Here is a 25,163-nt window from a genome sequence, read left to right on the forward strand (position 1 = left end):
CCAATGTGATTAATATCTATACGTCGTACTAAAGTCTGACAAGCGTAAGCGTGCGAATGGCTCACATGTACATTAATTTAAACGAGCCGCTTTTTTGTTCCGGTATAGCGTGAATATCCGACTCCATGAAATGTGGACTCATTGGTAGTACTGCGCACGCGTGAGTACGATACTATGGTATTGTTAGGATCGTTTCGGGAGAGTGACCTGTCAAGTGCGAGGGATCAACCAATAATAGGGAAATAGGGGACAGATTTTCATAGGAGTCGGATTTTCATGTGACACCGGCCTTCACTGCATATGCTTATTAGAAGGAAGAAATAAACTTTTGTTCCTCATGTCGAAATCCGATCATGACCAGTCAGTTTTACTTCCTCATTCGGCGCGATGTGTGTAAAGCCGTATAAACATGGGAAACCCCAAGAATATCCATTTACGGAATTGGAAGTTTGCCATGTTCATATAAAAAGGCAGGCGTACCCATAACTCGGCATTAAGCAGCGAGGACTCCAAAGAAAGCTCTCAACGGTGATTGTTCCGTGTGCTGTGTTGTTGTTCACGCCCAAACTTCGAGAATGACGCACTTTGTGGCCATGTTCCTTGCCACCGCCCTTGCTATCCTTCATAGCACAGTCGCCTTGCCTCCTGACTACGACTCGTCGGTTCTGCGCATGTCGCAAACCAGTAAGTTCGTTGCCTCATTTTTTCTGTCAGTTTCTGTGTTAATGGTTATCGAGATAATAGAGAAAGATCAAAGTTTACATATTAGCTTCACACATTCTTGAAAGACAACTCCCCCCCAAAAAACACCCTGGTTACTACAAGGACCAGAGCGGTCTGTCCTAGAATAATTTATAGACAAATCTAGGCGCACTGGTTTGCTGGTTAGCGCTTCTATTTTTTTTAAAAGGGAAAGAAAATCCGAATTTCAAAACGTTCGAATTCCTTTTTTTCCTCGTTTTTTATTTTCATCAAAACGCCATAGTGTACTACCATATGCGGATGTCGTTTGGGAGAAAAAAATCGCCCCCCCCGGGCTGTGAGATGGTCAAAATAACCCGGCCCTTTTAGGGTAAAGATACAGTGCATGCAAATTTTACAAGTGAGTTTTTTCCCACTGTAGATTGTTATACAGACAATATGGAAATGTATAAAAGGGGTGCAAAATTTGATTCCTAATACTGACATACGAAGTACGAAACCAAGATCCTTAATTCTAACCCTGTATAGGGTTCGAAAACCATAATGTGCTCCGGACTGCATGCGTGGGTTTAGCAAGTCATATGTGCGGTTCACCAGTGAAGTAGGGGCGGATTCGATCATAGTTTCAAATTATATAAACCTCTTCGTACTGTCTTTTTTCTTTCCCATAAATTTCTGCCGTCATTAAACGGTCAGCATTAACCAACTGGATCACGACTTTTGGTCAGGTGACCAGTAACTAGGTATATAGTGATAACGGCTAAAGAGATATTACGGCTAGAATCGGAACGGTCCTTCTTCATGTGTTATTATTTGGTAATATTATCGCTACATATTTTTATGTAGATACTTCGTAGTTGGCCTAGATGTTTATTGAAGTTTAATTATGTGTTCGTGTTCAATTTCAATTGTTTACTCACGGGGGCTTGGCCAAGTACAAGCTTCGGCTTTCTTCCAGCCTCCACCGTTCATCACGTTTATTTGAAATATTTATGATGAAAGAAAATAAATCAAATCAAATCAAGTTAACTAAGAGGGGAGGGGAGCACAAGCTAGTTCAGTGGAACGCCGCTATGACAAACATCGCGGGATCCACAGAACGTCTCAACGATCGTTCGGTGTAGGGATTTTGAACCGCCGGTACCCACTTTTGACCAATAGCTAGTGAAATGGCATGATTTCTCACATCCCCCGGCTGCACGAGGAGACGTCACAAAACTTTAGCAACGGGTGGTTTCCCTTATATTCCTTGGGGGAAAAATAGCCATCTATCGCTCTTCAAAATTCAAGCACGATGTAACTATGGGTCGCTTGTTGTTCGGGAATTAAAAGTGGCCCAGATAGCGTTTAATATACAACCGGTAGATTTTATGATCATCTGTTGACTTCTTTCAGCAATGATGTTCAGTACGTTTTGCACATTAAAACTGAGAGCCAAGGATGATGTTCGGTATAGCCGAATGTTCGGTATAGCGCTGTTCGGTATAGCGACGTCAAAATAGCTTTCTGGAGGAATTAACAAAATCAATTCTAAGATCATTTGGAAAACAATTATTTTTGGAAAATTATTTCGATATTAAATTGGCCGACGCAACATCCACTCTAAAAGGACCAGTTGGGTGTAGCCTATGATATTTTTGGATGTAGCCTATGAGATTTCTTTGTCTAAGAATGAAAATCTTGAAAGCAGTTTGGCAACTTAAGAACGTCAGATTACAATAGTGTATGCAGGACCTCTTCATGATCACTGCCAAGAAAAAATAATCACACATAGATTTCTGAAAATTCAAACAAATCAATTCACCGTGGAAATTCAAAAACCACTGCCTTTTGGCACCCAGTAAAAGTGCACCAAATCGGCCTTATGCACAAGTTGGACATTTTTGTTGAGTCCCCTGAATTTATTTCATAAATTGTCAACTTTGAATGGGATGGCGCCAGACTATTTATGAAGCCTTATTTTATGTGTATTTTTTTTCAATCTGGCATAAAACATTACGGATTGTTAAATTACAAATTTTAAATTATTCATTGAAGTAGACTTGAATTAATTAGTAATTTACTTGCTTTCATTTCTTTTCGCAAGTTCCAAAAATGAAGATTTTGACTCACATTCAATTCAAATATGGCTGACTCGTGCATAAGGCCCATTGCAGTGAATCACATCATCTGCACGTACCCTGGCTAAGGCCTGCACGTACGCAGTCAGTGACGGAAATTGCAACCAGGAATTATTTGGGTAAATAAATATCAAGCCTCTTCTTTCATTCTCGGAAAAGCAAACGAGGAAACAGTTTTCTTGTTTCGATATTGCAAATCAGTGACCTTTGTCGGAAAGGTTCGTTTATAGGCCTGCACTGTACAATTACATTCTTATTCTGATGGATGAGGTGGAAACTGTTCTTTTTAATAGAATGTATATCTAATTGTCTATTAACAATAATAATCAAATGACATTTAAATGTTGCCTGCACTGTTTAAAAAAATGGGTTAAACAATTGCAGTGTTTTTTGCGTAACATTAGCAGAAATCACCTCAAGTGTCAACCTCGTCCCCAGGGCTTACTATATTTTCAACCTCGTTTCCATAGTGAGCCCCTGGAATCAGCGGCGGCGGAACGGCTTTCAAACTTGCGGGGGGGGGGGGATCACCAAAAAGGGCCACTTGCTGAGTAAAAGACAGTCATCTTCCGTCGGTGCAGCAGCGTATCTTGCATTTTTTTGGGGGTGGGGGGGGGGGGGGGGGGACACATCCGTGCTGAAAATAATGTCGACACGGTTTTTTTTCACCGAACATTTTGCCTCGGGGGGGGGGGGGGAGGGGCTCTCTTCAAAACCGACCATTAACTACGCATTATGTTACGGTTTTGGGGCTTGGTTTTCATATTCCTCGTTCATAATCAGAACTCTCTATTACATTTTGGGAAATGGTTACTGAATAAAATTAACTGCAATTTTGGACCAGTTTTGTTTTCAGCTCGAGGGGGCAGATTTATGCTCGAGGGGCCACATTTATGTCCGCAAGAGGAATACCTGGGTAAATCTGGGGGCGGGCAAGTGCCCCCCTCCCCGCCCCCCCCCCCCCCCCGGTTCCGCTGTCCCTGCCTGGGATGGAAACTTGCTTCCTGTATCCTGATTCGAAACTGCAATTAGCAGGAAATGGATTTATATCGTGTACTTGGTGTTGTTATTTCTAACGTGTATTACGTGTTTTCACTCGGGGCACGCGTGGCACGTCCTAACCGAGCGGATATCCACCTCCTCCCCATGTTCCCCTTATGACATTTTGAATTGAAAACAAATATAGGGCCTACTGCACGGTTGAGATGACACGTTTCATTGCATGCCATTAGTGCCCCCTTTACTGATGCACCCCTCCCCGACGTTTGAATCTTTAGCCTACGCCGCTGTCTACTGCAGGTTTATTCCGTCCGCCCCCACTGATAGACACAGATAGGTTCTAGCAATTAAGGCGTCTTTACGTCGATAGCCAAAGCCCGGAGGCAAAGCAGACTAGCTCGATGCAGTCCTCATGTTACATTTAACCCTGGGCGGCGATCGGGGGAGGGGGGTGTCTGTCCCCGCCTTTTCCGAATGCGCCAAAAGGCGCTATCTCCCCACACGCCATATGTTATCCCAGTACACGGTTGCATACATTTTAAATCTGCACCAAACTTATTCAAAATCGTTGTGTGCAAAGGTTCTGAATTATTGTTCGCTCTTTGATGGTAATGCATGCAGCACTGGGTGTAAAAGGAACATGTGCATTTATAGAACAAGATCGAACAGTGCCCCGGGAGTCAGATTTGGTCTAGCCCCGCCCCCCCCCCCTCTTCCTAACCCCACCACTCTTCACTCTACATCCCCCACCACCACCCCGTCATTTCCCAAGCTGCTGGTTCACCGTCCCCAGTGTTGACAAGTAATCACAGTATAGAACAAGGGCGGATCCAGAACACAATTGGGGGGGGGGGCCAAAAAAAATTGTGTCTCCCAAAAAGTGGGTCAAAAAATTACTGCGTGGGGTTCGGGGCCCGCTTAAGGGCCCCGAATTTTTTTTGGATTTTCTATGCTCTGTGGTGCGATCTGAGGCAATTTCTGACCACTTTAGCCAATGTTTTTTGAGGAAAAGATGGTGGCGTACTCATTGCCTGCCTTTATTTTCACGTCACATAAAAAAAACACAATTGGTTTCGTTTTTTTTGGGGGGGGGCATGGCCCCCTTTGGCCCCCCCTGGATCCGCCCTTGGTATAGGAACCGAAACGGTTAAATTACAAATTTTAAATTATTCATTGAAGTAGACTTGAATTAATTAGTAATTTACTTGCTTTCATTTCTTTTCGCAAGTTCCAAAAATGAAGATTTTGACTCACATTCAATTCAAATATGGCTGACTCGTGCATAAGGCCCATTGCAGTGAATCACATCATCTGCACGTACCCTGGCTAAGGCCTGCACGTACGCAGTCAGTGACGGAAACTGCAACCAGGAATTATTTGGGTAAATAAATATCAAGCCTCTTCTTTCATTCTCGGAAAAGCAAACGAGGAAACAGTTTTCTTGTTTCGATATTGCAAATCAGTGACCTTTGTCGGAAAGGTTCGTTTATAGGCCTGCACTGTACAATTACATTCTTATTCTGATGGATGAGGTGGAAACTGTTCTTTTTAATAGAATGTATATCTAATTGTCTATTAACAATAATAATCAAATGACATTTAAATGTTGCCTGCACTGTTTAAAAAAATGGGTTAAACAATTGCAGTGTTTTTTGCGTAACATTAGCAGAAATCACCTCAAGTGTCAACCTCGTCCCCAGGGCTTACTATATTTTCAACCTCGTTTCCATAGTGAGCCCCTGGAATCAGCGGCGGCGGAACGGCTTTCAAACTTGCGGGGGGGGGGGGGGGGATCACCAAAAAAGGCCACTTGCTGAGTAAAAGACAGTCATCTTCCGTCGGTGCAGCAGCGTATCTTGCATTTTTTTGGGGGGGTGGGGGGGGGGACACATCCGTGCTGAAATGTCGACACGGTTTTTTTTCACCGGACATTTTGCCTCGGGGGGGGGGGGGGGGAAGGGCTCTCTTCAAAACCGACCATTAACTACGCATTATGTTACGGTTTTGGGGCTTGGTTTTCATATTGCTCGTTCATAATCAGAACTCTCTATTACATTTTGGGAAATGGTTACTGAATAAAATTAACTGCAATTTTGGACCAGTTTTGTTTTCAGCTCGAGGGGGCAGATTTATGCTCGAGGGGCCACATTTATGTCCGCAAGAGGAATACCTGGGTAAATCTGGGGGCGGGCAAGTGCCCCCCCCCCCCCCCCCCCCCCCCCCCCCCCCCCCCGGTTCCGCTGTCCCTGCCTGGGATGGAAACTTGCTTCCTGTATCCTGATTCGAAACTGCAATTAGCAGGAAATGGATTTATATCGTGTACTTGGTGTTGTTATTTCTAACGTGTATTACGTGTTTTCACTCGGGGCACGCGTGGCACGTCCTAACCGAGCGGATATCCACCTCCTCCCCATGTTCCCCTTATGAAATTTTGAATTGAAAACAAATATAGGGCCTACTGCACGGTTGAGATGACACGTTTCATTGCATGCCATTAGTGCCCCCTTTACTGATGCACCCCTCCCCGACGTTTGAATCTTTAGCCTACGCCGCTGTCTACTGCAGGTTTATTCCGTCCGCCCCCACTGATAGACACAGACAGGTTCTAGCAATTAAGGCGTCTTTACGTCGATAGCCAAAGCCCGAAGGCAAAGCAGACTAGCTCGATGCAGTCCGCATGTTACATTTAACCCTGGGCGGCGATCGGGGGAGGGGGGTGTCTGTCCCCGCCTTTTCCGAATGCGCCAAAAGGCGCTATCTCCCCACACGCCATATGTTATCCCAGTACACGGTTGCATACATTTTAAATCTGCACCAAACTTATTCAAAATCGTTTTGTGCAAAGGTTCTGAATTATTGTTCGCTCTTTGATGGTAATGCATGCAGCACTGGGTGTAAAAGGAACATGTGCATTTATAGAACAAGATCGAACAGTGCCCCGGGAGTCAGATTTGGTCTAGCCCCGCCCCTCCCTCTTCCTAACCCCACCACTCTTCACTCTACATCCCCCACCACCACCCCGTCATTTCCCAAGCTGCTGGTTCACCGTCCCCAGTGTTGACAAGTAATCACAGTATAGGACAAGGGCGGATCCAGAACACAATTGGGGGGGGGCCCAAATAAAATTGTGTCTCCCAAAAAGTGGGTCAAAAAATTACTGCGTGGGGTTCGGGGCCCGCTTAAGGGCCCCGATTTTTTTTGGATTTTCTATGCTCTGTGGTGCGATCTGAGGCAATTTCTGACCACTTTAGCCAATGTTTTTTGAGGAAAAGATGGTGGCGTACTCATTGCCTGCCTTTATTGCCACGTCACATAAAAAAAACACAATTGGTTTCGTTTTTTTTTGGGGGGGGCATGGCCTTCTTTGGCCCCCCCCCCCTGGATCCGCCCTTGGTATAGGAACCGAAACGGTGCACTTTCAATTATTGGCTTATAAAGTACCGTGGCCTTGAAATTGAGACAGTGAGCAACTCGGCCACTGAAACTTTGATTTCCTTCTACGAATTCAATTAATTGGCACAGTCTTACCTCCTACAAGGAAGTAACGGAATTTCGCAATAATGTTGTGTCTGCATGCATGCAAAGACACTGATCACACGGTGCCGAACAGGTCAAGTGCGCAGTGGTTGACATCACTAGTTATTGTATTGTATACTCTCCGAGAAAAACAACCGAGAAAAAAAGTAAAACACTAATATAAAAGATATGGGTGACTTTTCTAACAAAGCACTTTCAAATAAACTTTTTTTTATTTCCTTGATAGAGAAGTTCACTTTTGATTTACGGAAATAAAAACAAATCAAATCTAGTAATAAATAATATTTTTGTTTGGGTCGTATTTCAGCAAATAAAAAATGGTTCTTGACTTGAAATCTGGCATGGTGACGTTTCATATTTCAGACATTTTTAAAAATTTATACAAAATTTGGACAGTTGAAATAACAATGATTTCACTTTAACCTTTTTTAAAGCCATCAAAGGTTCATACCTCTTGCAAAAGAAGTTGTGACTGATGTGAAACAAGGTTAAAATCTGAAATCTAAAGAGAACTCATCATCAGTTGGTATGGATTAATTAATATACTAAATAATATAATTAATAGTTTAAAAAAATTACCCTCTGCTCTTCGGGCTGATATAGGCTACACCACACCAGCTGGACATGTGTTTGGAAAATCCTAAGTGTAGCATGTTAAAAACGCTCTTTTTAAGCAGGTTTTCAACTAATTTCAATGCTTATGTATCAGTGTATTTTTAGTTTGATTGTCCTGATAGATGTATTTACTTCTTAACCTCTTTTAAACATTAGATTTAAGTTGTTTTAAATCTTGCTATTTTAATGTTAATTTCTGTGGTACATGATGTGATCTTTTATGAAGACCGCGCAACACAAATTGTAATGCATTATTATTAGTATTATTATTGTATAATTTAGGTATCTCTTTTATCCATTGTCTTTGCAGACCAAGTCAAAAGCGACGAGGTAGCATGGTCGCACCTGTCAGAAGGCCGGTCGTTGGTGGGTGCTCCTCCATGCTCGTGCAAGGCAAGGAGTGCGGATGCTGTCAACCAGTCAAGATTTCCGAGCTAGGAATCGACACAAACGGTACGACACCCATTGGTATTTCGCGACAGATATTTTAAGGTCTGATGGAATCTTTTGTTTTCCCTATATCTCCCAAAATGAGAAAACCGTGAATTAAGAGGACATGATTTGTACTTCAGCCTGGTGAATTGATGTTCGTGCACATGGGGTCATTTAGAAGAATTTTGAACATACGGAGAAAGTCGGACTTCAACAATTTTGTTATCAATGTTGTTCTACGTGATCTGAGGATAAAAAGGTCAAACCTGCCTTCGTAAAAACTAAATAAATCTGGTACTGGTATTAGTTACTTCTTTTTACAGAAAAGCAAATATTTAACTCTTTCACCAACTAAAACTGTAAGGACCAGACGTTTTAGAAGGAAAATTGTTCGGTTTGATTGAAATCACTCGAGTGCAAACTAATTTGCTTCATTGAATTTAACATTGAATGCAGTCTTTTTATTTCTAAATAAATAAATAATGATTCCCCCCCCCCTAATTTATGTACTGCAGCTTGTGCCAATGTGACTTTCCTCTCTGAGCAAATCGGCGCCAAGTTGTCCCTCTCCTTCGGCGGGAAAGTCCTCTTCGAGAAAACTGTGTCAGGTAAGAGTACCTTAAATTAATGAAGCAACGGATTCAACACTTGAAAATTATGTTGTAAAAGGCTGTCGTGTTGTCAGATACTGTAAGGGAGATGATTTTTATTTATCTATGTCACAGTTAAAAATCCCGACCCGGTCTGCGTGAAATTCCATGGGAAGTTTGGCGCGGAGATCTGCGGCGAGTTGTACAAGTTGTCGGTATCAACGGAAGAATTCGACGCATGCGCCCGACTGGAAGGCAAGATCCTGGACAAGACAGTGGCCACGGTCGACTTGGGCTGCTTCAAGATGCCCTTCAAAAAGACCAATCAAGGTTAGAACAGACTCGGGATTTTTGAATGTCATCAATGTAAATTTCTTGTAATCTCCTGCTGTGAAAAAACGTCTTTGTTTAATAATGAATTAAGAATGATTTCACTTGTAACATTTTAAGAGCCATCAAAGGACCATACCTCGTTCAAAAGAAGATGTGGCTGATGTGAAACAATATTAAAATCTCAAATCTAAAGAAAACTCATCAGTTGTGATGGATTTAAATGACCTACTGTGGCCAAATGAGGAATGTCCCCCAAAACCTCGTTTTGAGTAACGCCTAAAGTCGGATATAGGCTACTACGAAAATCCTGACAAAGGAATCTTGAGTTTTTTGTATTTGTGAGTAGCCAAGGTAAACAATATTTACACTATGTATTTTTTTTGTGGGGAAAAATAACCCCTAAAGTGGACAGACTGAAGAACTTGTTCAATGCCTTTGGCGGCGCAATGCGTATCTTTTTTCAAAGTCGTATTTCTCGAAATCAGGTGGGCGAAGTTTGGTGGGACACTGTTGACGTTCCTGTTGTGTATCTGGAATAAATCAAGCTGCAGAAATAGATTCGGTGTCATTGGAAAGCCAATGATTTGCGCTTGGACAAGAAGTATTACTTGAAAAGTCACAGGTGTTTTTTTCCTCATTATGCTATGGCAGGTCACTTGTAAACCATGGAAGAAAGTATAACGAAAATAGTCAGTTGCGCGTAGTGTACAAATATGACCCTCTAAACTCCCCGGTGTAATATACACCACGGCAGCTGGATATTATAATTTCCAACGAAAAAGTGTGTAGAATTCCTAAGTGAAGAATGTTACAAACGCTGGGGCGGGTAGACCCTTTTCATCAGCAGCCCCAGAAGCGTTCAATCAGTTTCCTACCTTCTCAGTCCATTGAGATTTTTAAGCGTAAAGTTAAGACTTTATAGGCCCTATCTTTTGAAACTGGCTTTTAACTAATTTTGTTGCTTATGTATATCAGTGAATTTTTAGTTTGATTGTCCTGATAGACATTTGAGATGTACTTACTTCTTAACCTCTTTTAAACATTGGAATTTATTTGTTTTAGTTCTTGCTTTTTTATGTTAATTTCTGTGGTACATTATGCGCGATTTATCATTTTGATGAAGACCGCGCAAAAATACAATTTTAATTCATTATTATTAGTATTGTATAATTTAGGTATCTCTTTTATCCATTGTCTTTGCAGACCAAGTCAAAAGCGACGAGGTAGCATGGTCGCACCTGTCAGAAGGCCGGTCGTTGGTGGGTGCTCCTCCATGCTCGTGTCAAGGCAAGGAGTGCGGATGCTGTCAACCAGTCAAGATTCCCGAGCTAGGAATCGACACAAACGGTACGCCACCCTCTGGTATTTCGCAACAGATATTTTAAGGTCTGATGGAATCGTTTGTTTTCCCTAAATCTCCCAAAATGAGAAAACCGTGAATTAAAAAGACATGATTTGTACTTCAGCCTGGTGAAATGATGTTCGCGTACATGGGGTCATTTAGAAGAATTTTGAACATACGGAGAAAGTCGGACTTCAACAATTTTGTTATCAATGTTGTTCTACGTGATCTGAGGATAAAAAGGTCAAACCTGCCTTCGTAAAAACTAAATAAATCTGGTACTGGTATTAGTTACTTCTTTTTACAGAAAAGCAAATATTTAACTCTTTCACCAACTAAAACTGTAAGGACCAGACGTTTTAGAAGGAAAATTATTCGGTTTGATTGAAATCACTCGAGTGCAAACTAATTTGCTTCATTGAATTTAACATTGAATGCAGTCTTTTTATTTCTAAATAAATAAATAATGATCCCCCCCCTAATTTATGTACTGCAGCTTGTGCCAATGTGACTTTCCTCTCTGAGCAAATCGGCGCCAAGTTGTCCCTCTCCTTCGGCGGGAAAGTCCTCTTCGAAAAAACTGTGTCAGGTAAGAGTACTTTAAATTAATGAAGCAACGGATTCAACACTTGAAAATTATGTTGTAAAAGGCTGTCGTGTTGTCAGATACTGTAAGGGAGATGATTTTTATTCATCTATGTCACAGTTAAAAATCCCGACCCGGTCTGCGTGAAATTCCATGGGAAGTTTGGCGCGGAGATCTGCGGCGAGTTGTACAAGTTGTCGGTATCAACGGAAGAATTCGACGCATGCGCCCGACTGGAAGGCAAGATCCTGGACAAGACAGTGGCCACGGTCGACTTGGGCTGCTTCAAGATGCCCTTCAAAAAGACCAATCAAGGTTAGAACAGACTCGGGATTTTTGAATGTCATCAATGTAAATTTCTTGTAATCTCCTGCTGTGAAAAAACGTCTTTGTTTAATAATGAATTAAGAATGCTTTCACTTGTAACATTTTAAGAGCCATCAAAGGACCATACCTCGTTCAAAAGAAGATGTGACTGATGTGAAACAATATTAAAATCTCAAATCTAAAGAGAACTCATCAGTTGTGATGGATTTAAATGACCTACTGTGGCCAAATGAGGAATGTCCCCCAAAACCTCGTTTTGAGTAACGCCTAAAGTCGGATATAGGCTACTACGAAAATCCTGACAAAGGAATCTTGAGTTTTTTGTATTTTTGAGTAGCCAAGGTAAACAATATTCACACTATGTATTTTTTTGTGGGGAAAAATAACCCCTAAAGTGGACAGACTGAAGAACTTGTTCAATGCCTTTGGCGGCGCAATGCGTATCTTTTTTCAAAGTCGTATTTCTCGAAATCAGGTGGGCGAAGTTTGGTGGGACACTGTTGACGTTCCTGTTGTGTATCTTTGGATAAATCAAGCTGCAGAAATAGATTCGGTGTCATTGGAAAGCCAATGATTTGCGCTTGGACAAGAAGTATTACTTGAAAAGTCACAGGTGGTTTTTTTCCTCATTATGCTATGGCAGGTCACTTGTAAACCATGGAAGAAAGTATAACGAAAATAGTCAGTTGCGCGTAGTGTACAAATATGACCCTCTAAACTCCCCGGTGTAATATACACCACGGCAGCTGGATATTATAATTTCCAACGAAAAAGTGTGTAGAATTCCTAAGTGAAGAATGTTACAAACGCTGGGGCGGGTAGACCCTTTTCATCAGCAGCCCCAGAAGCGTTCAATCAGTTTCCTACCTTCTCAGTCCATTGAGATTTTTAAGCGTAAAGTTAAGACTTTATAGGCCTTATCTTTTGAAACTGGCTTTTAACTATTTTGTTGCTTATGTATATCAGTGATTTTTTAGTTTGATTGTCCTGATAGACATTTGAGATGTACTTACTTCTTAACCTCTTTTAAACATTGGAATTTATTTGTTTTAGTTCTTGCTTTTTTATGTTAATTTCTGTGGTAATTATGCGCGATTTATCATTTTGATGAAGACCGCGCAAAAATACAATTTTAATTCATTATTATTAGTATTGTATAATTTAGGTATCTCTTTTATCCATTGTCTTTGCAGACCAAGTCAAAGGCAAAGAAGTAGCATGGTCGCACCTGTCAGAAGGCCGGTCGTTGGTGGGTGCTCCTCCATGCTCGTGTCAAGGCAAGGAGTGCGGATGCTGTCAACCAGTCAAGATTCCCAAGCTAGGAATCGACACAAACGGTACGCCACCCTCTGGTATTTCGCAACAGATATTTTAAGGTCTGATGGAATCTTTTGTTTTCCCTATATCTCCCCAAATGAGAAAACCGTGAATTAAAAAGACATGATTTGTACTTCAGCCTGATGAATTGATGTTCGTGCACATGGGGTCATTTAAAAGAATTTTGAACATACGGAGAAAATCGGACTTCAACAATTTTGTTATCAATGTTGTTCTACGTTATCTGAGGATAAAAAGGTCAAACCTGCCTTCGTAAAAACTAAATAAATCTGGTACTGGTATTAGTTACTTCTTTTTACAGAAAAGCAAATATTTAACTCTTTCACCAACTAAAACTGTAATGACCAGACGTTTTAGAAGGAAAATTGTTCGGTTTGATTGAAATCACTCGAGTGCAAACTAATTTGCTGCCGATTGAATTTAACATTGAATACAGTCTTTTTATTTCTAAATAAATAAATAATGATCCCCCCTAATTTACGTACTGCAGCTTGTGCCAATGTGACTTTCCTCTCTGAGCAAATCGGCGCCAAGTTGTCCCTCTCCTTCGGCGGGAAAGTCCTCTTCGAGAAAACTGTGTCAGGTAAGAGTACTTTAAATTAATGAAGCAACGGATTCAACACTTGAAAATTATGTTGTCAAAGGCTGTCGTGTTGCCAGATACTGTAAGAGAGAAGATTTTTATTTATCTATGTCACAGTTAAAAATCCCGATCCGGTCTGCGTGAAATTCCATGGGAAGTTTGGCGCGGAGATCTGCGGCGAGTTGTACAAGTTGTCGGTATCAACGGAAGAATTCGACGCATGCGCCCGACTGGAAGGCAAGATCCTGGACAAGACAGTGGCCACGGTCGACTTGGGCTGCTTCAAGATGCCCTTCAAAAAGACCAATCAAGGTTAGAACAGACTCGGGATTTTTGAATGTCATCAATGTAAATTTCTTGTAATCTCCTGCTGTGAAAAAACGTCTTTGTTTAATAATGAATTAAGAATGATTTCACTTGTAACATTTTAAGAGCCATCAAAGGACCATACCTCGTTCAAAAGAAGATGTGACTGATGTGAAACAATATTAAAATCTCAAATCTAAAGAAAACTCATCAGTTGTGATGGATTTAAATGACCTACTGTGGCCAAATGAGGAATGTCCCCCAAAACCTTGTTTTGAGTAACGCCTAAAGTCGGATATAGGCTACTACGAAAATCCTGACAAAGGAATCTTGAGTTTTTTGTATTTTTGAGTAGCCAAGGTAAACAATATTTACACTATGTATTTTTTTTGTGGGGAAAAATAACCCCGAAAGTGGACAGACTGAAGAACTTGTTCAATGCCTTTGGCGGCGCAATGCGTATCTTTTTTCAAAGTCGTATTTCTCGAAATCAGGTGGGCGAAGTTTGGTGGGACACTGTTGACGTTCCTGTTGTGTATCTTTGGAATAAATCAAGCTGCAGAAATAGATTCGGTGTCATTGGAAAGCCAATGATTTGCGCTTGGACAAGAAGTATTACTTGAAAAGTCACAGGTGTTTTTTTTCCTCATTATGCTATGGCAGGTCACTTGTAAACCATGGAAGAAAGTATAACGAAAATAGTCAGTTGCGCGTAGTGTACAAATATGACCCTCTAAACTCCCCGGTGTAATATACACCACGGCAGCTGGATATTATATTTTCCAACGAAATAGTGTGTAGAATTCCTAAGTGCAGAATGTTTGGCTGCATCCGAATCTGTTGTCTAGAGCTGGGTCTAGGTCTTCGCTCCATTAGAAATACGCGGAGACGCGCTGACAATAGACGTAGCCGTAGCTCTGGAAGCCCGTTTCGGACACGGCCTTACAAACGCTGGGGCGGGTAGACCCTTTTCATCAGCAGCCCCAGAAGCGTTCAATCAGTTTCCTACCTTCTCAGTCCATTGAGATTTTTAAGCGTAAAGTTAAGACTTTATAGGCCCTATCTTTTGAAACTGGCTTTCAAATAATTTTGTTGCTTATGTATATCAGTGAATTTTTAGTTTGATTGTCCTGATAGACATTTGAGATGTACTTACTTCTTAACCTCTTTTAAACATTGGAATTTATTTGTTTTAGTTCTTGCTTTTTTATGTTAATTTCTGTGGTACATTATGCGCGATTTATCATTTTGATGAAGACCGCGCAAAAATACAATTTTAATTCATTATTATTAGTATTGTATAATTTAGGTATCTCTTTTATCCATTGTCTTTGCAGACCAAGTCAAAAGCAAAGAAGTAGCATGGTCGCACCTGTCAGAAGGCCGGTCGTTGGTGGGTGCTCCTCCATGCTCGTGTCAAGGCAAGGAGTGCGGATGCTGTCAACCAGTCAAGATTCCCGAGCTAGGAATTGACACAAACGGTACGCCACCCTCTGGTATTTCGCAACAGATATTTTAAGGTCTGATGGAATCGTTTGTTTTCCATATATCTCCCAAAATGAGAAAACCGTGAATTAAGAGGACATGATTTGTACTTCAGCCTGGTGAATTGATGTTCGTGCACATGGGGTCATTTAAAAGAATTTTGAACATACGGAGAAAGTCGGACTTCAACAATTTTGTTATCAATGTTGTTCTACGTGATCTGAGGATAAAAAGGTCAAACCTGCCTTCGTAAAAACTAAATAAATCTGGTACTGGTATTAGTTACTTCTTTTTACAGAAAAGCAAATATTTAACTCTTTCACCAACTAAAACTGTAAGGACCAGACGTTTTAGAAGGAAAATGGTTCGGTTTGATTGAAATCACTCGAGTGCAAACTAATTTGCTTCATTGAATTTAACATTGAATGCAGTCTTTTTATTTCTAAATAAATAAATAATGATCCCCCCTAATTTATGTACTGCAGCTTGTGCCAATGTGACTTTCCTCTCTGAGCAAATCGGCGCCAAGTTGTCCCTCTCCTTCGGCGGGAAAGTCCTCTTCGAGAAAACTGTGTCAGGTAAGAGTACTTTAAATTAATGAAGCAACGGATTCAACACTTGAAAAGTATGTTGTCAAAGGCTGTCGTGTTGCCAGATACTGTAAGAGAGATGATTTTTATTTATCTATGTCACAGTTAAAAATCCCGACCCGGTCTGCGTGAAATTCCATGGGAAGTTTGGCGCGGAGATCTGTGGCGAGTTGTACAAGTTGTCGGTATCAACGGAAGAATTCGACGCATGCGCCCGACTGGAAGGCAAGATCCTGGACAAGACAGTGGCCACGGTCGACTTGGGCTGCTTCAAGATGCCCTTCAAAAAGACCAATCAAGGTTAGAACAGACTCGGGATTTTTGAATGTCATCAATGTAAATTTCTTGTAATCTCCTGCTGTGAAAAAACGTCTTTGTTTAATAATGAATTAAGAATGATTTCACTTGTAACATTTTAAGAGCCATCAAAGGACCATACCTCGTTCAAAAGAAGATGTGACTGATGTGAAACAATATTAAAATCTCAAATCTAAAGAAAACTCATCAGTTGTGATGGATTTAAATGACCTACTGTGGCCAAATGAGGAATGTCCCCCAAAACCTCGTTTTGAGTAACGCCTAAAGTCGGATATAGGCTACTACGAAAATCTTGACAAAGGAATCTTGGGTTTTTTGTATTTTTGAGTAGCCAAGGTAAACAATATTTACACTATGTATTTTTTTTGTGGGGAAAAATAACCCCTAAAGTGGACAGACTGAAGAACATGTTCAATGCCTTTGGCGGCGCAATGCGTATCTTTTTTCGAAGTCGTATTTCTCGAAATCAGGTGGGCGAAGTTTGGTGGGACACTGTTGACGTTCCTGTTGTGTATCTTTGGAATAAATTAAGCTGCAGAAATAGATTCGGTGTCATTGGAAAGCCAATGATTTGCGCTTGGACAAGAAGTATTACTTGAAAAGTCACAGGTGTTTTTTTTCCTCATTATGCTATGGCAGGTCACTTGTAAACCATGGAAGAAAGTATAACGAAAATAGTCAGTTGCGCGTAGTGTACAAATATGACCCTCTAAACTCCCCGGTGTAATATACACCACGGCAGCTGGATATTATAATTTCCAACGAAAAAGTGTGTAGAATTCCTAAGTGCAGAATGTTACAAACGCTGGGGCGGGTAGACCCTTTTCATCAGCAGCCCCAGAAGCGTTCAATCAGTTTCCTACCTTCTCAGTCCATTGAGATTTTTAAGCGTAAAGTTAAGACTTTATAGGCCCTATCTTTTTAAACTGGCTTTTAACTAATTTTGTTGCTTATGTATATCAGTGAATTTTTAGTTTGATTGTCCTGATAGACATTTGAGATGTACTTACTTCTTAACCTCTTTTAAACATTGGAATTTATTTGTTTTAGTTCTTGCTTTTTTATGTTAATTTCTGTGGTACATTATGCGCGATTTATCATTTTGATGAAGACCGCGCAAAAATACAATTTTAATTCATTATTATTAGTATTGTATAATTTAGGTATCTCTTTTATCCATTGTCTTTGCAGACCAAGTCAAAAGCAAAGAAGTAGCATGGTCGCACCTGTCAGAAGGCCGGTCGTTGGTGGGTGCTCCTCCATGCTCGTGTCAAGGCAAGGAGTGCGGATGCTGTCAACCAGTCAAGATTCCCGAGCTAGGAATTGACACAAACGGTACGCCACCCTCTGGTATTTCGCAACAGATATTTTAAGGTCTGATGGAATCGTTTGTTTTCCCTAAATCTCCCAAAATGAGAAAACTGTGAATTAAAAAGACATGATTTGTACTTCAGCCTGATGAATTGATGTTCGTGCACATGGGGTCATTTAAAAGAATTTTGAACATACGGAGAAAGTCGGACTTCAACAATTTTGTTATCAATGTTGTTCTACGTGATCTGAGGATAAAAAGGTCAAACCTGCCTTCGTAAAAACAAAAAAAATCTGGTACTGGTATTAGTTACTTCTTTTTACAGAAAAGCAAATATTCACTCTTTCACCAACTAAAACTGTATGGACCAGACGTTTTAGAAGGAAAATTGTTCGGTTTGATTGAAATCACTCGAGTGCAAACTAATTTGCTTCATTGAATTTACCATTGAATGCAGTGTTTTTATTTCTAAATAAATAAATAAATAATGAACCCCCCCCTTGATTTATGTACTGCAGCTTGTGCCAATGTGACTTTCCTCTCTGAGCAAATCGGCGCCAAGTTGTCCCTCTCCTTCGGCGGGAAAGTCCTCTTCGAGAAAACTGTGTCAGGTAAGAGTACTTTAAATTAATGAAGCAACGGATTCAACACTTGAAAATTATGTTGTAAAAGGCTGTCGTGTTGTCAGATACTGTAAGAAAGATGATATTTATTCATCTATGTCACAGTTAAAAATCCCGATCCGGTCTGCGTGAAATTCCATGGGAAGTTTGGCGCGGAGATCTGCGGCGAGTTGTACAAGTTGTCGGTATCACCTGAAGAATTCGACGCATGCGCCCGGCTGGAAGGCAAGATCCTGGACAAGACAGTGGCCACGGTCGACTTGGGCTGCTTCAAGATGCCCTTCAAAAAGACCAATCAAGGTTAGAACAGACTCGGGATTTTGAATTTCATAAGTGTAAATTTCTTGTAACCTTCTGCTGTGGAAAACGTCTTCGTTTAATAAGGAGAGACCGATTGATTAACAGGTGTACGAGTTGTCCAAAATGGGCTAAAAAACACATTGTCTTGACACCGGGCATAATTGGCACTAGTATGCAAACTTTCAGTCACCTGAATAATAAATATGACAACAGTTTTTCATACAAAGATCTGTCAATATCTTATTTTCATTTTACAGGAAGATACTATCAGTATAGCTCGTCAAATGCAGCTAAATAAAGACAAATAAAATATCGAAGTAAATTAAACAAAAAAAAATCAATTGATTCGAGTACCCTATGCGAGTCAAAGGCATGCACATGTTTCACATCTGTTTTATTTCACAACAGTTTGGCAGGCAACTTTCTCTTTTGTTAAAATTGAGGATCGGTCGATTACATGAAACTAAAACCGTAATCGTATTTCCCTTGTTTTCACACCACGAGAGGATCGTATTTCGTCTTTTGTCTCTTTCGATAAACAAAACTGTATACTTTGGTTGCACAAGATTCTACATCAGCTGCGAGTACGTTAAGCCAAAAAAAAAAAAGTCTCCGGTTTCTGGTTTGCGCGCGCGTTGCCGTAGCCATGCGCGTCGGCAAAATGAAAAAGTTTTTTTTTCAGTGAAAGATGATGTCTCAAAACCGCCAAACTCACTGGTTTGACTGGAATCCTGCTGCACAATTTTAACGTGTTTTTAGATGGGGTTATGATCGAGAATAAGCTTTATGTGGCTCTCTGGACTCCCAAATATTTGCACTAAGTTTAGTCGGGCACCATTTGCAGTCATCAGCCGACATTTGAAGCAAAAATGTCCGAGGTAAAAAAAAAAAAAAGCCGCGTCGCCGCACCACTTTTTGGGCAAGCTCCATACCAGAAACCGGAGACTTGTTTTTTGGGGCCTTAGCTTGATATTTTTGCCAGATGACTTTATAGTCACCTGATTGTCACCTGATTAAAACCTCCAGCTATTATGGAAATACCTCTAGTGCTCCACCGGGAAAAAAAATGCACATTCTCTTCTTTCAAGGGTGAGAGCAAAAGTACTGTTCTTCTTACAACTCTGTAAGATGTATTCTGAAAGGGAAAGATCACGTGAGACTATGTATTTTTGACGGAATGAATTGTGGACCATTCACAAGACATCGAGTGACTTGTTTGGGGGAATTGTGTGTGGTGAAATGTTGCTGCCCTTAGCTGAGAATTGAGAGTTTAATGCATCAGTACAGAGGGTCTTCTCAGGACGTCTTGGGTCTTCTCAGGACCGGGGGGGGGCGGGGGATTGTGCCCAATCCTAATTTCCAAATGCGGCGGCTGATTTTCCTAAAATTTAGCAAGAATGTTGCGTGGCCATGAACTTATATGATGACATAATTTGGTTGCGCTGCGGTGTCCACAACATTAAAAGGGCGCTGGACCCTAGTTTTCCCCAAACAGGATTTTGGGCATTATTCTACAATTTTTGCATTCAAAATGCTTTCAAATTTGATACAAACATTTTTGGGTCAGTACCCAAGGGGGGGGGGGGGACATCTTTTGACGCTAGAGGCGGATGTATTTTTTCCTTACCAATTTGTTCACATTTCATAAAGCCGTTGATGGGTTAAGGGAATTAAGGGGATTGAAGTTGAGTAAATTAAAAAAAACCACTTCCTTGGCAAGCAGCAAATTTCGGGGTTTTTTTTTCTGGGGGACACATATAGGGGGCACTTTTTTTTGGGGGGGGAGGTTGGAAGGGGGGCAAGTGCCCCCCATGGCGCCCCTTTTCATCTTTGTTCGCAATTTTGTCCCAAAATTTGATTGATTTTTTGTTTGCAATCAAATTGGCACTCATGAAGTACTTATGGGTAGTGTTTTAAATTCAAGAACTGTAAAAAAAAAAGTATCGGAAAACAAAGACATTTGTGCTGTAGAAGTGAAAATTAAAAGCTTCTCTTCACGCGAACGGCAGCCATATTGGATTACCAGCATGTATTGTATAGTTGGTCACGTTATCATGAATTTTAGTCTAAAGTGGATACTTGAGGGAAAACATGGTTTTGATTCACAATATAAATGCATGCTATATTTTTAATGACCCCGATAAAAGTGAGGGAAAAGTCACCAAATAAGTCCAGGATCCGTGATCGGCCAAAGCTTTCTGGAGATTTTTTTTTTTGGAGGGGGGGGGGGGGGGGACAGATGACGGTGGCAAAATGACGCCTATGTGTAATACATATATCATTTTTTCTTATTCATGTTATTAGAGTCTCTACTGGAATCCCAAGGCATATCTGAATGGTTGGACCTGGCACCTAGCGGAGGTGTGAATGGCCCCTGCGCCTGTTCTCAGGATCAATGCGAATGCTGTCAACACATCAAAATTAAGGAACTCAAGATCGATGACACAGGTGATTTAAACATTCTGGGCTAGAGTTTTAGCTCTGCCAGAGTCTTTACAGTCCTTAGAAGATACCTCATGGGTGTTCTTCGGAAGCGAACTTGAAAGTTAAACCGTTTGTACAACAAAGAACACTCTGAGATACCTGCATACATACTTTCTTGAGTATGTCTCAAGAAAGATATTTGGCTATAGGGCCATCTCAGATTTCTCCTTTGAAGAAATGTTGGTAGAATAACAAGTAATTTTAAAAACATTTAAAAATGGTTGCCATTGCTTCTTATTCTACCAATGAAAGATGATAAAAAAGCTTTAATTTGATGTGTGTCTCGAACACATTGGAGAGTTGTGAGTATTTTCCCCGAATTTCTGAAGTGGGAGTATTTATCATTGGGGTCCATGGAAGTTTATTTACTAATCTACAACCGTAACTGGCCCTGTGGCCAAATGGATAAGGCATCTGACTACGGATCAGGGGATTCCAGGTTCGAGTCCTGGCAGGGTCGTTTTTGGTTAAATCCATGTTACGATGGGTTGGGCTACCGGTCGGTAGGGTCTATGTTCCATTTTGCACGGTCGAACTGACAAAAAGAGACAGTGTTAGATCAAGTTAGTCTACATAGCGACGATGCGAAATATTCTTTGTTTTACAGGACCAGCCTTGCTTTTTAATTGTTTATTCCCTAACTTCCCAGGGGATGTGCAAAACTATATTGAAATTGGAGGATTCAGGACTGTTGGGGCTATACATAACTATGTCCTTCGAAATGCATATGGATTTTCTTCCTCATAAATTTGCATTGTATCAAACCGTAACATATTGAACTTCTAGCGTAAAAGGGTTCGCAAAGGCAACGTATATGAGGCTCATGTGTAAAGGATAAGGGCTCTTTCAAAAAGAGGTAACAGACCATTTCGCTAACCACTTAAACCCGGATAAGCACACGATTTCAGGATTGGGGCAGGGCAATTTCCACTGTGAAGTTACACCAACGATTATTTTGTGCTTTGCCTGCTCCCTCTTCTTTTGTGCCCTGCAGTTTGCATCCAAGTCCAGTTCTTGTCCACCGCTGTCGGCGTGTCTCTGACCCTTACCATCGATGGGAAAGTCATCTTCAGGAAGACTCTGTCACGTAAGTAGAAACGTTAAGCAGCACGCTCTTAAAGTAAGAGCGGGATCACATTATTCATCTTGTTCACTGCAAACAGCGCTACACAAATCATTCACACTATGTATATAATACAGCAACATAATGGTGATTTATTTTAAGAAATAATTATCATTAGCCACTACTTGCAAAAACAATACTTGCAATGTTCTCGTAACACAGAATTTGCTGACAACTACTGCACCGATGGTAGCACGAATTTGACCAGTTAAAGATTTATGAAACATTTTTGCCGAGATGCAGGAGGAGGGGAAGTGGATGTCATTTTGTTTTTGCGAATTAGCGAACGATATTGATGGATTTCAAATTAGTATTGAAACCAGGGCTCGTGGTGCGGATTAAAGATGAAAAGTCCCATTGTGTATATATAGTTGTACAGTGTGACACTGAGAATCGGCTCGGATGCTCATTGAGGATTCGCCTACAGCATGTAACTCAGGAAAGTCGCCTCGCCAATAGAAATGTCTTAAAATTGGACTTGAACTTTATAACCATTATGCCAAATGCTAATTTGTTTGGCTGGCATATTCTTCTATCATGCAGTAAAAGACCCACCCCCAATCTGCGTTTCTCTGGCCGGCGGCAAGTTGTGCATCGCCCTCTACGACTTGGCCGTGACTCCAGAAGCCGTCAGCGGCTGCGGCCGCCTGGAGGCCAAATTCTTCGGTGTTACCGTGGCTAAAGTGAAGCTGGGCTGCTTCAAGATCCCCCTGCACCAAGCCCTCTATGCCCGTACTCCAGAGGGTCTGCTTTACCTTGGCGATGTGACTGAGACGCTGACTGGACCGCTGATGATGGGCGGGGAGCTCTCTGCGGAGAACTTTCCCTTGACTATTGTGCTGGAGTCCTACTCGTCTGGTCGCGATGAAGAGAAATAAGGAATGAATCGGACTGACAAAATAAATATCTTAGTGAATTATTTCATTGTTATCCCAGATGAATTATTTTGACACTTTTAAAAGGCTTGGAAAATTATGTCATACTTAATTTTAATTAGTGTGCCATACGCCTTACAGGCTAGTATGTGTGAACTTGTTCTCGCATAATGAGTAGTGTTTGATTGCCAAGTTGCGGCCTTGTTTCTTTATAATTATGCCAAAAGTCAGAGTACTGAAAGCAATTATCCTGCGCCGACCATTTTTTTTTTTTGAGTTCTTTCAATTGTCATAAGTTTATCCATGCAGGTTTAGGCTAAATCTGAGTATGGTTATGATCGTGAATGAACGGGAGTCAAAGGCGATGTCCCCCCCCCCCCCCAAACAAAAAAAATTATCCCAGTGCCTATAGATTTTAACAAAAATGCAGGCCTACACAAATTTGCACTGTTGTTATAATTGTGTTATAGCTCTATAAGATATGGCTTGCTGCTACTTAACAGTAGGCCTATACTGAGGGTAAACAAACGCGTATAGTAAATGCATGGGGAAAATGCATGGCCAACATTTTGAACTGCGCCCCCTATAGAGCCAGCTGCAAATATTGTATATGCAGGCTAGTAAAGCCAGTGACCGTAATACGCATGTGTGAAACAAATTACGAGAATTAATCAATCATTTTATGTCACATGATGACTTAAAATAACTTCTTAATAGTATATATTCCACGGCAGATAGCGTGGCTATGGTAATCCGGTGGTCCAAATGCGGCAGGTTGCGGGTTGGAATCCTAAAGGGAGGTTAAGTCTGAGAACTTTCCGTTACTGACGCAAGCGCGTTACGACCATTGACTCATACTTTGTCGCCGAAACCGTAATACCTTATCAACAAGGAAGCCATTTTTGATCGTGTTCCCTGAATCTATTTTATAAACTGTTGAGTGGGATGATGCTGGACTTGATTCATTTTTTTCTGTGATCCCTTTGGTCAGGAGAGTCCCTCGACAGAGACTTTGTCTCTTTTGGGCGATCCTTTGGGAGCTGTTAGGTATTTTTGTTTTCTGTTGTTGTCCTTTAATTTGTATGTTTTGGTTTTTACTGTTTATTCCGAGAAATAAAGTAAATGCGCATTCCAGGGCTCACTTTAATTTTTTTTAATGACAGTGTGGCTTAAAACATTAAGGTATGTTTACTCGCAAATTTTAAATTATTCATCAGAGAGGACTGTTTTTAATTTGTAATGAACTGTTATTTTATTACTTTAAGTTCCACCCGCAAGTTCCAAAAATGAAGAGTTTACCTCGCTTGCAATTGAATATGGCCGACTCGTGGATACAGTCTATTGCTTTTCGAATTTCCCAAGTTGCCTGTCCCTGTTCCCAATCCAATTCTATGTTAACAAGAAATTGCCGCTCCTGATGAAGACCACTGTGCTTATTACTTACAGTAAATATGTTAGATATACCAACATTGTTCTTCGCCTTGAATGAAGTAATTATCTTTAATGTGACAATTTTGTTTCGAAAAAAAATAATTTAAATGATTTTCAAAAATAAACAAAGATGTTTAGACTTCTTCAACTGGAACAGAGGAAGAAGTGAACTTAACTGAAGAACGCATTTACTTTAGTGAAGAAAGCTTACAGTGTATAATGGAGGCAGCTACATGTAGCTATATTACAGATTTATATTTGGCTTTTCGCTTGACTGTAGCCTAACTAGCTAAAATGTGAATGGATTACATAATTTTCTCCATATTATATAGCCGGATTTATCTAATTAATTTCTGAAATTTAGTCTCCCGTAGGATCTTTTCTCAACAAAGAAGCACGTGATAAACTCAACTGTAAGGAAAAATAAAACATTGAATATAAATAAACTTGATGTAACCAGAATCAATAGCTCTGTATCAATATAAAGATGCTTAGAATTAAATGCTTTGAAAAAGACTCGGCTTGCACCGTTCTGCAAAGAAAGGCTTTTTCGTCTGTTTGTTTGATCTTTTTTTTCACACAGCTATCATGGTAAAAATATCGACGGAGCAGCTGCTATATTCCCAAAAAAACATGACTAACAAATCAGTTGTGCTGAGGGTTAACATTTTTTAATGATTAACCTTTCCAAATTTGGCTTAATTAAACATTTTGTTACGGATATTATTATCAATTTAATCTGACCCTCAAAGTTATGTCTTTTCGAGGCCACCGTTGATTTTGATAGTCTGGCACCAACATTGAGTTGCTGT

General features: G+C 40.7%; 1 protein-coding gene and 1 non-coding gene across 2 annotated transcripts; both read left to right on the forward strand.

Moving 5' to 3' along the window:
* The first annotated feature begins 371 nt into the window (after window positions 1-371).
* Window positions 372-24,894, forward strand: LOC119741641. The gene is made up of 19 exons (XM_038217476.1): window positions 372-684; window positions 8,284-8,426; window positions 8,921-9,013; window positions 9,131-9,325; window positions 10,532-10,675; window positions 11,167-11,259; window positions 11,377-11,571; window positions 12,777-12,920; window positions 13,412-13,504; window positions 13,622-13,816; window positions 15,148-15,291; window positions 15,781-15,873; window positions 15,991-16,185; window positions 17,395-17,538; window positions 18,034-18,126; window positions 18,244-18,438; window positions 20,743-20,886; window positions 21,917-22,009; window positions 22,589-24,894. Exons 2-19 carry the CDS (start codon window positions 8,309-8,311, stop codon window positions 22,921-22,923), a joined length of 2,706 nt encoding a protein of 901 aa, XP_038073404.1. The 5' UTR covers window positions 372-684; window positions 8,284-8,308; the 3' UTR covers window positions 22,924-24,894.
* Window positions 21,310-21,382, forward strand: Trnar-acg. Its single transcript has one exon. It is a non-coding gene; the product is annotated as a tRNA-Arg (tRNA).
* Window positions 24,895-25,163: the final 269 nt, after the last annotated feature.

This window comes from Patiria miniata, unplaced genomic scaffold (genome assembly GCF_015706575.1).
Source record: "Patiria miniata isolate m_02_andy unplaced genomic scaffold, ASM1570657v1 HiC_scaffold_5, whole genome shotgun sequence".
Lineage (NCBI taxonomy): Eukaryota > Metazoa > Echinodermata > Asteroidea > Valvatida > Asterinidae > Patiria > Patiria miniata.